This window comes from Telopea speciosissima, chromosome 9 (genome assembly GCF_018873765.1).
Source record: "Telopea speciosissima isolate NSW1024214 ecotype Mountain lineage chromosome 9, Tspe_v1, whole genome shotgun sequence".
Lineage (NCBI taxonomy): Eukaryota > Viridiplantae > Streptophyta > Magnoliopsida > Proteales > Proteaceae > Telopea > Telopea speciosissima.
The window spans coordinates 4,265,482-4,279,221 of NC_057924.1; the positions used below are offsets into that span (position 1 = coordinate 4,265,482).

Sequence of the window (13,740 nt, forward strand, 5' to 3'; positions counted from 1 at the left end):
ATCACGGCCAGACTCCAAAGCCATCATCTGTCAGCTCTACATTTCATTTCATTTGAGTTTCAATTTCAATCTCCGGAACAAACAATCCAAGTGAATCACGTTTCTCAGAATCAGAAGTCGCCACCTTTCTCTCTCTCTCTCTCCATCTATTGTTATCGTTGGATGTTTCTAAGTTTCTGCAAATTGGATTTCAATGGCGAGAGCTACTCGAGACGCAATCGAGACGTTTACAAGCATCACTGGTGCATCCGAGGCTCTGGCTGTGCAGAGACTGGAGGTTGGTCTTTGTGGTCGAATTTCGAGTTATACAATTGTTTCATTGTTGAAACTATCTTGGATTTTGGTTCCGTGAATTGAATTTTGTTATTTTTTCCGTGGCTTTCGACTGTCTGATCAGAAATGCTGGTATTGGTTTTCTTGTTAGGGTTTTTGTTTTTGGATTGGAATAGTTTGGTTTTGTAACATTTCTGATTTGGGTAACTCCAAATGGACTCTATGGCATTTCTTCGCTACAAATAATGGTGGCGTCCCGTTATTGAGAAGACGTTTAATTGATTCGGTATTGGTGTTACACCAACTGTAACCTTTAGAATTGCTCTTCCTCTTGTGAGTATTTCATATAAGACTGATCTGCGCCCAAAGCAAGCTACTTTGGAGTTGGTTTGTTCACTGCCAAAAGGACCTTGGTGGTTGACGGTTTGAATTTGACTCCATTATAGCTGCATCGAGTATTGAATGAGTCCTTTGTTTCTATTTTGGTTCTTATGTTTTAGTAGCTAGAGTTAGCTTAGGAACTTCTCCCACATAAGAGTGAAGATTAGACAATGAGTCATCTTCCAGTCCATTATGTTTCTAAATATGATTCATATTACATTGATTTTGAATCTAGTATTCACTAATAGCCATTAAAGCAAAGGAGTGGCAAAGGTCTAGAAAGCTATGCAGATAGGTAAGTCTCTGCTTTGCAATTCCTCCTGAGATCTTTCTTTATATTGCTATTTGTCTACTGGACAGAAAATGCTGCCGGGGGGAAATATTCAGAAACTTAATAGATGGCAAGAAGTTTATCATTTGGAATCTTGTGCTCCATTTGAATGAAGATGTCTATTTATGCATCCGTATTTTCCTCTAATTTTTCCTTGCTTATGAAACACGATGCAGAAATCCTCATCTGCCGAATTCCTTTCTTTTACGGATTTGACCATTTCAGCAATTGATATTTCCCGGGGTGGGGGGACACTGCCCATCTATCCAATGAAACAAGACACCCCCACCCACCGCCCCCCAAAAAAAAGGTTCAGTGAAAATGATGATGAACAGAGAGAGAAAAGAAAAACTATGCAGGTTTCTGGGTGGCGATGTAAGCAGGCTGATAATGGGAAAGTTTCCATTATGTAACTCAGTGAAAATAATGACATTTAGAGAAGAATCCTAAGGCATTCGAGTCTTTTTTGGGTTATTTGTGGCTCAACTTTCTGCCGTGAGCCAAAGCTTGTGATCAAGTTTCAACTTGTGAGTTCAACCCAAGCTTGAAGCCAGCTTATTTACTTACTTAAACAGGCGTTAGATGTCTTGAACTTGGTTATCCAGCATAAAAGCCCCTTATTTGTGGGAGGATCCAATCTACACTTTTAATACAATTAAATAAGAGCAAACTTTTCAGTATCATCAGCATCCAAACAGTACTCCCTAGAGGAACACCAAGCCATCTGTGCTTTTTTGCAATGTTACCATTTCTTAAAGGAGCTTCTGAGAAGCATTGTATTTATACTAATCTCAAACAACAATCTGTCCTGTGGAACGACATTGGGAATGAAATGTGTATCTTCCTCATAGAGTTCCTTGATGCCATTGACACTTGTTAGTATCAAATAAGGGACACACTTGAGGCATCAGCTACCCAATTGAGTAATAGTCTAATGGATTATTTGGTGGATAAATGTTACTTGTAAGATAAGAAACTCATTAAAAATGATGTTAGTTTATGTTTTTTTGGTGTGAAAAATTTTAGTATCCAAGCTAGTGAAGAATGTATTCAAAACTAAACGGCTTGGGCTATTGTTCTATGATCTGGTATTTGACTCCAGATCGTAGGTTGGAAATTCCCAACATGCACCATTCACCTTTTTTGATATTCCAGATGGTGCATGAAGTTGTGGGAAGTCTCAACAGACTCCACAACGAATTCAGCTGTTATTTACTGAGCATGATTGTCTGTATATTACTCATGTTGCTGGTTTCAAGTATCTGCCCGTATATCTTGTTAGTTTCCCATTTGTCTTTCTTTTGGCACTTTATGTTCACAGTATGCTATTGATATTTTGATCTCTTCTTGTTCATCATAATCTCTTTATGGGAACGATATAGCTGATGTAATCTTTTTCTGATTGGGTTCTCTCCTGATTGGTAATAGGAACATGGTGGTGATCTCAATGAAGCTGTCAATGCACATTTTAGCTCAGGAGACAGAAATACGTATGTGGCTTTTGATCTATACTATTTACCCCCTATTTCCGTCTTATTATTGAGAATTTACTCTCACTATCTGGGAGTATAATCTCCTTTTCTGAATAACTGTGTTACATTTCATGCTTAATATGTCCAGAACACGACGAACACCTGTCGCAGAATCTCAAAATGATTTCATGGATGTAGATGATCCATTCGGATTTGAAACACAGGGACCTCCTTTACCACTTCTATCTGCTGCTAGAAACTTGAACCCGTTCCCAATTATTGACTCCACTTTTCCTAGAAGTCTCTTTGAAAACAGGGGTGCTTCCGAGTTCTCCAGCCATGCACCATTTGTTTCACATCCAAGGGATGTTCGGGAGATCCCCATAGAGGTCAAGGATGGAAATGACCAGCCCGGTCATTCTGGATCCAATCCTACTATTGAAGATGTTACTGGAGTTGCATATACCCATGGTCCTGAAATCCATGGACATGTCATAGTTGATGATGAAGAGGATGAAGGTCCTCCGATTGATCCTCCTGCACATACTCCTGGTCAGAATGAAAGAGAAACTAGCTTTTCGGGTGAGAATCATTATCAAGCCCATGTCCCAAGTGCTCCAAATGTTGGCAGTGACTACAGTAATGATATAGAAGAAGAGATGGTCCGAGCTGCCATTGAAGCTTCAAAGCGAGAGGCTGAAGAGGGGTACCCAAACCAGCAATTTGGTGCTACTAATGTATGTAAAGTAATTCTGGGCATCAACCTCTTGTCATACAATTTGATGTAGGTCGTTGATGACTGCATATCTGACATATTTCCAACTTGATGCAGGACTCATCCGGAATACATACTGAGCTTGCACAGGCAGTTTCATTGTCATTAAAGGTTTATAATTTTGCCATATGATTTTGAGACTTTTGTTTTCTACTTTTCTTTGCCCTTTTGTGACTTGAATTGGATTCAGACGGCAGAGCAAGAGAAAGCACGGCGTGAGCAAGGGGTGTCAATTGGAGCTACTCAACAGCATGATTTTAGTTCATCTGATGTAGGAGAGTTGGGAAAACTGCCATCAGCAAATGGGAGGTGGATATCTATTGTTGCTGTTCCATTTGTACTACATATGTGTTTTCTAGTATTTCACTCTGTGATTGTTGCATGGTTGGCTTGTCCTGTTTGTGTGGATGGTGTTTCATCCATGTTCCTGATTTGTTTTCCCTTTTCCTGCTGGAGGCAAGGATTTAGTTCTTTTGGCAAGGGAACATCAAGTCAATTTAAGACGGAGGCAGGAAGTTCATCTGTGCAGGATGAAGCTAAGGATGTAGAGGAGCAGCCATTGGTTAAGCACAGGTCCAGACGTGTTTCTTCTGGATCTGTGGAATCTGCCAGAGATGTTGGAGAAATGATGGACAGCCCCCCATCACGTCCTAGACGGCATGATGTTGGTACTGATCGGCAGCGCACTGGGGATACCTTTCAGTCTGATGAAGTATGTACAGCTGTTAGTACATATTTTACTTTTTGGCTGATGTTCTCTGTGCCGCAGCGCAGCCTGCGCCCTGACACATGGGCCTGCCATTCAGGGGGCAAGGTGGTCATTTTCCACACCCCCATGTGTATAGGCACAGCCTGCACCTCCGGCACAGAGAACATTTGGCCTTTACTTTTACTGTGGAACATAGTCATTTACCAGGATAATGTGATTCTGTTTTATTATTAGTAACTGGTTTACATTCTTACTGTAATGAAGTGGGGTGTTTTGAATCACTAACTGGTTTACATTCTTACTGTGATGAAGTGGGGAGGCATATCTTCAGAGGAACATGATGAAGCAGTTATGCTCGAAGCTGCACTTTTTGGTCAGATTACTGAAGGGACTGCATATCATTTTGATGTGGGTTCTTATACTCGTCGGATACCACGTCCTCCTTCACCCACTCTAGCAGCACAACGCATACTGCGAGAGCAGCAGGTTTGTCCTTTCTTTTTGTGTCCAAGGTCTAATGTTTTCTTTTGTTTGTCAAACCATTGATGCTGGTCTGAGGTTGCAGGATGATGAGTATCTTGCTTCACTACAAGCTGATAAAGAGAAAGAATTGAAGGCCAGGGAGGAAGCTGAAGCCCATCGATTAGAAGAGGAAGCTTCTAGAGCAGCTGCCCTTCAAGAAGAGAGACACAAAGAGGAAGAAGCTCACATGAAAATGCTACAAGAAGAGGTAACGTGAATTGAAGTTCATGCATTAACAATGATAGGGAGACTGCTTACAGATCGAAGCACTGGCATGTTATAACTTATCTCTGTAGAATTGCTGCAAAGGACTAAGGGAAAATATTTCGTACTAAAACAGCACCTGAAACAGGTTCATGATTTTGCTCCATATTTTAGTTTCTCCCTTACATAATTGGATATCCCTATATTCTTGGGTGCATGTCTCTGCTGAGAGCAAAATTCTTTCTTAGTAGGAGGTGAGCGTTAATCTATATTAATTGTGTGGTAATATGGTTTGATGGTCTTTCTTTCTGAATATAGTGGTTTTTGAAAATTAAAGAGTTTTTTTAGTCAAAGCTTGGTAAGTTGGTTTACCTGACCCAGTATAGTTACAAGCTCGTCAACTCTAGTTGCGTTTCCAATTCTTTGAATTACGACAAACTAAAATTTTCCAGTATATTGATACACGTAAAACTATATCTTTGTGCCCTTCCTTCAATGATAAAGGGAACTTTATCCTACATAGGGAATAATGTATTGCATGTAGTTTGTGGCTTCATGGTTGTTTGACTAGGTTCCTCACTGATGACAGGAATTTGAGAGACGGCTATTTGCAAAAGAAGCTTCTCTTCCTCAGGAACCAGCTTCAGATGATGATAATGCTGTAACTCTTCTCGTCCGGATGCCAGATGGTAGTCGCCGTCGCCGTCGCTTTCTCAAGTCAGACAAGCTCCAGGTAGGACTGATGGAGATGTCATCCTTTTGAATGTGTAAAAATTATTATTCATTCTTTAATCTTAGCTCAATCTTATAGCTGTTTTCTTTTGCATTGCAGTCACTTTTTGACTTCGTTGATGTAATCGAGATATCTTCCTTTTGTATATGTGTAGGAATTTCTCTTTATTCTTTATTCTGATAGCTGTTTTCTTTTGTATTGCAGTCGCTTTTTGACTTCATTGATGTGGGTAGAGGTGTTAAACCTGGTACCTATAAACTGGTAATTGTTCTGTGCATATTGCTCTCTGATCTTCTAATCTCTGGTATTATATCTGCTGTGATTAGTTGGTTGCCACTTACCGAATCAAAACATGCTACTCTATCCTTCTATGCGCAAACTTTTACTCTTGGGTACTGGTGCAAGAATTATGTGGTCTTCTAGTAGGCGTTCTGCACAAATCAGTTTAGTCTGAGGCATCACTTATAGTAATCCAAACTCGACCTTGAACCAGGGAAAAATCAGTGGGAGATCGATTGCAGCAGGATCAATAAAATAAGCAAGAACAAAATTGAGTAACTGATTTTTTTTTAATTTTCCTTTTCTGTTCACATTTGAAAGAAGAACATAAAAGGATAGGGAAGAAAAAGAAGAGGATATGAAAGGGGGACAGGGGACTCTCTCATCCAGGGACTCTCACCATCACTGCATCTCACAGCTTCAACCATAGCTCTTTTTTTTTCTGTCTAATAATAGTAATTACAGCTATAGGAGTCCTCCACGTATTAGCAATTGAGTCTTCAATTTGCATTCAATAGCTAGCTGGCTGTGGGGCCCTCCTGATCATGAATCTCCTCCCAATAGAGTTGAACGATATCTTTTCAATTCTGGAAAAGAAACCCTTTATGACAGGCTGGCCGATGGCTAATGGCAGTATTCAAATAAAGCTAATCTCGCCTCATAATGTGCTGGAAATAAATTGCTCGATATAATAGGAAATAAGATAGAAAATATCTCCTTAAATAACTTAAGAATCTCCTCTTTGATTCTGGAAGTAAATTCACTTTAATTCTGGAACTAAATCAACATTAATTCTGCTGGATAATATCTTCTTCAAATCAGCAAACATATCCCTGGAAATCAGCAAACTTGATTGCAATTAAATCCCCTATAAATCAGCAGACTTAATTGCGAATAAATCTCCCAGATAGAACTGATCGATGTCCACCAATTCTGGAAAATATTCTGCTAATAATCTCCACATAAGAGGCTGGCTGATAGCTAGTATTTCTCCCAAATAAGATTGATGGACTGGGCCAGAATTTGAACCAAAATAGCCTGGCTCGACGTGTTTAATTAAATCCAGAATATGGGCTTAAAACATAACCGATTTGGAGCTCCATCTCAAAACTTGCACTGCATCATATAGCCTTGAGATAAAGAACATTCTTGTGAATAATTTATTGGAGATCTCATGTGTTTTTATGGGAAATAGAGATAATAACAGGAAATTAATGATTCTCTAACAATTATTAGAATTTTGAGTTGTTTGAGGTGGCATGGCCATGTTCAACAGAGGCCTTGGGATGCTCCAGTTCGGAGGAGTGATTTGATTCAGATTGAAGGATCTAAAAGAGCTAGGGGCAGGCTTCAAATAACTCCAAGTGAAGTGGCAAGGAAAGACATGCATAGCTTAGGTCTTGTATCTTCGATGACTATGAATAGGGCAGATTAGAGAATAAGGATCCATGATGGTCCCTGAACCGGTTAAACATTTCTCTTCTAATTGCAGCGCATTAGAATGAGAGGCTTATTTCTGCTATGTATAACAGTGACACTACTTGTAGAATTGATAAATGAAAGATGGACTGACACTTCCTTGATTTTCATGCTGGACAGGTGAGGCCTTATCCACGGCGTGCTTTCAGTGATGGTGAGAGTGAATTATCTCTGGGTGAACTAGGTTTAACCAGCAAACAAGAAGCCTTATTTATAGAATTGATTTAGGAAAGATCATTCTTCTACTTGTAAGTTGGAAAGAAAGGAAAAAGAGAGTACTATTGAAAAACTCCACTGGAATGACAGAGCATGCATGATGTGTGTGATCTTGGCTAGTGATGTTATTGTTGGAGTCTATTAAAATCCCAGAACTCCGCAAAACTTGCTTCTTCATCTGAAGCTGAAAATAGAAAATTGTTGAACTTTTCCCAGCAACCCTAACTATTCTTGAGCATTCTGGGATTGTGGGTAGGATGATTGTTTTAATTGGTGGTGTTGATTGGTTTATAGATTTGTATATGTACAACAATATTTGTTCTTCATTTAATCATATCATATTAAACTTAAACTCATACTGCTTCTTAAGATGAGGAGTGAGGATTGGGAAAGTATATGGTTTTCCTTTTCAAGGGCCCAATTGTAAAGACTTCATGTCTGGCATGGTAGCCTATGTCCCAGATGCATTTGATACTGGGATTGCTAAGGATGTCACATTCAAGTGAGGGAAAAGCATCACAAAGGTTTTGATTGATTGCAAGGGAAGTGAAAATTTTCAAGCCTAATAAAGAAATTTTTGTAATTATTACTTCACATGGTTATGTGCTAGCCCCATTAATTCCATATCATTCTATATTTGGTTATTAAATTTCACTGTACTTTGCATCTATCATTAAATATGTTAAGAAATATAAATGGTTTATACATTGATGTTGGGTAATGATTATAAAAGTTTCTTTTTTAAATTTGAAAATTTTCAATTTCCCTTGCAATCAAAGGGAGCCAAAGATATAAGGGTGAATTTCAGATTTTTTTCCTATTTTCATTGAATGCAAATTCCAGTGACTTCCAACTAGGTCGTCTGCCGTAGTTTGTTCCATTTCCCCAAGTTTCTCTAATAAAGGGGATGGAAATGACCATCCTACCCCTGCCCAAACACACTGCTCGATTGGGGTCCACTCTCCTCTCTATGGGTAGGTTCTAGGTAACCTGAAAGTTTTTGTGATTCAGAGATAGCTAGTATGAGTTTTTGGGATTATTTACATTGCATGGTAGGGTTGTTTGTGGTTCTATGTGGCCTTGCACAAGTCACATGCTTTCAATCCTAATAAGAAGGAAGAAGGTGGATGGATGTTCTATCCCATTGGATCAGGACATATTTTTTTATCAAAGAGGATGGATGATGGTCAATTCAAATTCTTGATTGAGTAGAAGATTCTAGATTGGTCACTTGTCAAATTTTAATTGCATGGTCTATCTTAGTCTACATTTTCTCACTTGTATTTCCAATGGTTAGGAATTGTTTACGATAGAAAATTATAGGTCACTGTCAGTGTGTACTCATCTCTCAGAGTCTCTCTTCTCATTAAATATGTGTGCCTCTCTTCTCGCTCCTCGTTAAATATACTACTTCAATACCCAATAGGCGTGATATAGACACTAGGTTTTGTCGGTTTTGACATTTAAAAGGTATAAATTTATATATTTTAAAATCGATCATATTAACTAACTCTTATGTTCCAAAAAAAAAAAAAAAACTAATTCTTATGGAAAACAAAGAACATTTTCATCAATAATTTAAAGAACTTACAATTGTTTAGTACAATAGGTACCAATAAAAACATTATGAACTCCTAAGCAGATTTTACAAATAACAAGCTCCACATCAGATTTCAATTAGAAAATCGCAGTCTTAGTTCTTGTCAACCATATATATGTTGAGATATTCATAAATATTTTTTTCCATCTCTGTATTGAATTATGTTTGAATGTATCAAAAATTTCATGTGTCTGTATTTAGTAATTATGTTTGGCACCCCTTTTCATGAAGGCAAAGACCTACCTAATTCATACATTCTTATAGTTTGAGCTCTTTTTTAATTTTTAGTTTATTATTTATTACTTGATTTTATTTTTTTTTTGGTAAAGGTTACTTAATAAATACAACAAAAAGAAATAGGTTGTATTAATAATTATTAGTTTGTATATGGAAAGTATAGAAAGATTAGAATTATTCTATGGAGGTTGTATTTTGGTTGTCAACTTGGTGATATTTAATTGAAGGCGCTTATCATGTTTCTACTAAAATAAGTGATAGAAAGGTACTCTTAATATATTGTTGGACATTATATGTTTTATGAATTGTTATAAGTCTGTTAATGTGAAGGTGCAATCTGATGTATATGTAAGTTGGGATCGTATTCTAGTTAGGAAGGCTAGGTCGGAGGGTACGATTTAGTACTTCTAATTTTGATTATGTTTGACTCGCGGTGAATAATTTCTACTAATTTCAAATTATTTTTTTTTTCCATAAGAAAAAAAAAGTACTCTTAGAGGAATTTTGAATATTCAAAGCATTTCATTTGTTATGTTTTTTCCATAACTTTGTATAGGATTATTTTGTTCTCTTCTAAAGTTAAAAATCCATTACACATTTGGGTGTGGGGTTACAAACTGTCATTATTAAATCTGTTATCAGTAAATTCAGTTACCAAACAAAAGAAAAGCAATTCTATTCTTGAGGAGGAAGGGGGAGGGGGCCTTACCAAAAAAATGGAATGGGGTGGGGTGGACCACTTCAGAGCCTTGTGAAGGTAAGGTTCCCTTGCTAGTCTACAATTCTTTGTCACATAGCAGAGAGATGTGACAGTTCTGATCATTGCACGGTTTGGATATGCCACTAATCAATTTTTAGACTCAATTAAATTATACACTCTCGTGTGTATTAGTATGCATCTTCATGTATATTCATAAATACTAACATTTAAGGTTTTAAAACTTAAAATCGAAAATTACGATTTGAATCAAATCATTAATCAATGGGACTCCACAAGAATCCTAGAAACTAGAATCAAAAGAAGCAAGCATTTCCAAACATCTTTAATTTTTTTTTTATATCCAAAAGCCTTGTAAAAAGTTATAAGAGGTAAGTACCATTGCTTTTCTGCTTACCAATTAAAAGAAAGAGAAACTTGCCAAAATTGTAGATCAAAATACATTCATAGCCGAATCCAACTTAGGTTTTGAGAATCTACGTTAATTGTAATTGGTAGGCCAGTTCCGATTTGGATCGGCCCATTCCATCAATAGTGATTAGATGTTTCAAACCATGCCTCAATACTTTGATTCGTGGTCTCAAATATTGGTATCTGAAAACTGTATAGCCAATACAAATACCGATATTTAAAACCATGCTCTAATCACTACTATGTTATATCTCATAGTCTAGGATTTTCAAAATTTTATTTTTCCATTAGAAAAAATCCATTTGAGTTAAAACTTGACATGCGAACAAGGGACCTATAAATGTACCAATGCACAAATTTGGACCCCATAGGCATGCCATAGATAAATTCTTTTAGCCGGACTATAGGGGGAGAGTTTTTGTTAGGGAACGCAACCCCTATGCCAATGTAGGGGCTTATGGGAGCGTTTGTGGAAGCAACTGTAGGGGTAGGATTTCTTCCTTTCAAGGGGCAAGGTGGTCATTTCATGTGGGTTTATGTTTGGATGTAGAAACCACACTCCCATAATGGTTCCTTTAGTCCTTTTCCCTCTCTTAGCCTAAGGTGTACACTACACTACGCCTCCTCACATGTAGTATTATATTAATGTTTTAAAATAAAAAATAAATATGAGTCAGTGCAGGGTACCCTACTTGCGTAGAAAACTTGTCTAAAAGTTATAAATGGTTGACTGATTAGGTATATTTTTCCTGTTTTGGAAACAAAAAACCAAAACATATACACAACCTCAAAAGAATTTGTTTTCATATTCCACGTGTTGCTTCTAGATACAAATAATATAGATTTTTGGTCCTGAAACTCAGAAACTCCCTTACGATGTCGGTAAAGTAAACCGACTATCAAAGTGGGACCCATCCTTTCATCCAAGGTCAGCATCCAGCCGTCTGATGCGCACCGGAGAGGATCCTGTCCTTGTATGTGTGTGTCATGATTACTAAACAACAAAAAAAAATATGTGCCATGTTTAGGGACGTAAAATGGATCGGATTCGGCTCGAATAGTATTATATCCGCATTTGCATTCGATTAGTTTTCGAACGGATTTGGATAATGCTAAACGGATAAGACACGAATACAGATCCAATATTTTATCTGTTTACATGTAAATGTAGCTTTTTAGATTGTTATAGTCTATCTGTATCCGCATCCGTTTAACTTTCGTATGGATTTGAATAGTGCTAAATAGATATAGACACAAATACAAAAACGGATTTCAACTATTCATTTACACCCTTGTTCAATTTTTATATAATAACCAATTAAAATAAAAGAAAGAGGCATAAGTGCATCATAACAAGGACTCGTAACTTTTTGTTTTTTGTTTGGTTGAACAAAGACTCATAACCACCCACGCTGTTCTAGTGGTTCAACTCCCTACAACGTGTTCCACACGCATTTCCCGTGAAGTCCTCCCATGTGGGTCCGTGGGTAGCCCCAGCCCCCGGGCCCCAGCATTGCTTCTCTCCACCAACGACTCTCTAAAGTTTGACTTTGACCACGAAATACCTCTGTCCATAGTTTACGCCCAGTCTGATCCAGTCGGACCAATAAAATTGATTGATTCAACCTGAACTAAATTGAATATTTATGGGTTTGATTTTGGTTTGGGCTTTTATAAAATCTGTATAAATCAAATTGATTTAGAGGAACTTTAAACAAGCGGCATAGAGAAGCACACCAATGAGACAATGGTCAAATTAAATTCAGATGCATCTCTTCTAGGAGATGCTACTCTTGGAGGCACTATTTTCTTGATTTGAGATTAAAAAGATTTTCCTTTATTAGCTGCTTGTAACAGAGTTTCCTTCAGTACTCTGTTCCTAGGTGAAGTTATTTGAATTTGCATGGGTCTAGCTTAGGCTTTATCAGCTGGTTATAGGAGGATTCATGTTGAATCAGACAACTCTAAAGTTATCAGATGCCAACAGGATGAGAGTTGAGTTCAACCTATTCTTGTAGTTCCAATCCTAAATGATATTAGGAATCTTTGCTTATCTTTTGATAGTGTGCTCTTTTAACTATATTCCAAGGCAAATCAAGCCAGGAAGACTCTATCAGTAGCATGTATAACAGTATGACCTGTTTCCACTTCTTGGCTGATTTTCCTTTGTGAAGGTGAAGCATCGGGTGGCTCATGCTTTTCTCATCAATAAATTCATTTTCTACCCAAAAAAAAATAAGATAATGGTTTAGGTTCTTTTTTTGGATAATATAATGGTCTAGGTTCTTGGACGAGAACCATTCCTATGTATAATTCATACATGGTAAGACAGCCAAGTCATTTCATGTGAAAGAGAGAGAGAGTTTTCCAATTTTTAATGTATGGAAAAATGTTCTTTCCTATGCCTATACACATGGTGGTGGGAAAAATGACCAACCTGCCCGTCCTACCCTATGTGTCTAGGCGCAACATGTGCCCCCATGTGTTCCTGTTGCCTACAAAAAACAAAACTGAACAAATAACAACTTGATAATGACTCAATAAATAACCGAACGACAGACCAAACCGGATTTCAACTTATCAATTTGGTAAATGTTTGACCCATTATCAATCGAATCGAACCAAACCGAACCAACCTATTGACATCACTAGCGGTGGTACCCTCCATGTAGACTAATTCAAAAGAAAGTTCAGTCAACCTCTCCAACTCAGCATAAAATATATTTTCTCCACGACTCCCATCCTTTTTATTGATCTTTCTTTAATAGATAAAATTGTTTAAATAAAGAGATTAATACTTAAATTGTGTAATTAGGGATAAGATTGACCTCGACCGTATTATCATAAAATAATAATGGTTAAACAATGCGTGTCCAAAGGCATGGACATTGCCTTTAGACACAATGTGACATGAAATGACTGCCTAACCCTCGCCATGACGCATAAAATGTCTACGCCTTGGGCACGACCGGTTAGCGTCCTTTATCCCAAAAAATAATATTCCAGTGGAAATTTGAGCAATAGTTTAGTTCATCAATTCATTCCTTGCCGATACACGCCAGCCAGCCCAACCCTCAAGGCATGTTTCTATTAATATTTATTTATAACGAGATAATTACAATTAGATAGCCACCGATTGCCACGTCATCTCCCTATTATAAACAACAATATTAAACCCTGAAACGTTTGACTTAAACTTGTTTAGACGTTTTTATTTCCCGTTTCTACTTTCTTGGCCAATGAGTTTGAATTCAGAACGTAATCCCTTTTGCTTATCTGACTCAAAACCCCCAAATCAGGTTTTTGATTTATTTCCTACTTATATTAGTTTTTTCCTTTCTGCAACACAGAAGAAAAAAAATAAGAATAAGAAGAATTTCAAATTTCAAAACTGATAGAG

At 37.4% G+C, this 13,740-nt stretch overlaps 1 protein-coding gene across 1 annotated transcript; it reads left to right on the top strand.

Moving 5' to 3' along the window:
* On the top strand, positions 1–7,728 carry LOC122640754 (plant UBX domain-containing protein 8-like). Its single transcript, XM_043833999.1, has 11 exons — positions 1–277; positions 2,414–2,475; positions 2,606–3,194; positions 3,290–3,343; positions 3,423–3,541; positions 3,689–3,944; positions 4,254–4,427; positions 4,507–4,671; positions 5,257–5,400; positions 5,605–5,661; positions 7,279–7,728. The coding sequence occupies exons 1-11, from the start codon at positions 194–196 to the stop codon at positions 7,384–7,386; spliced, it is 1,812 nt and encodes a 603-aa protein (XP_043689934.1). The 5' UTR covers positions 1–193; the 3' UTR covers positions 7,387–7,728.
* The last annotated feature ends 6,012 nt before the right edge of the window (positions 7,729–13,740 follow it).

Coding starts and splice junctions, on each gene's coding strand:
- LOC122640754 (XM_043833999.1), top strand. CDS start 194: ATGGCGAGAGCTACTCGAGACGCAATCGAGACGTTTACAAGCATCACT. Junction 3,945..4,253: donor ATACCTTTCAGTCTGATGAA/GTATGTACAGCT, acceptor ACTGTGATGAAG/TGGGGAGGCATATCTTCAGA. Junction 5,401..5,604: donor TCAAGTCAGACAAGCTCCAG/GTAGGACTGATG, acceptor TTTGTATTGCAG/TCGCTTTTTGACTTCATTGA.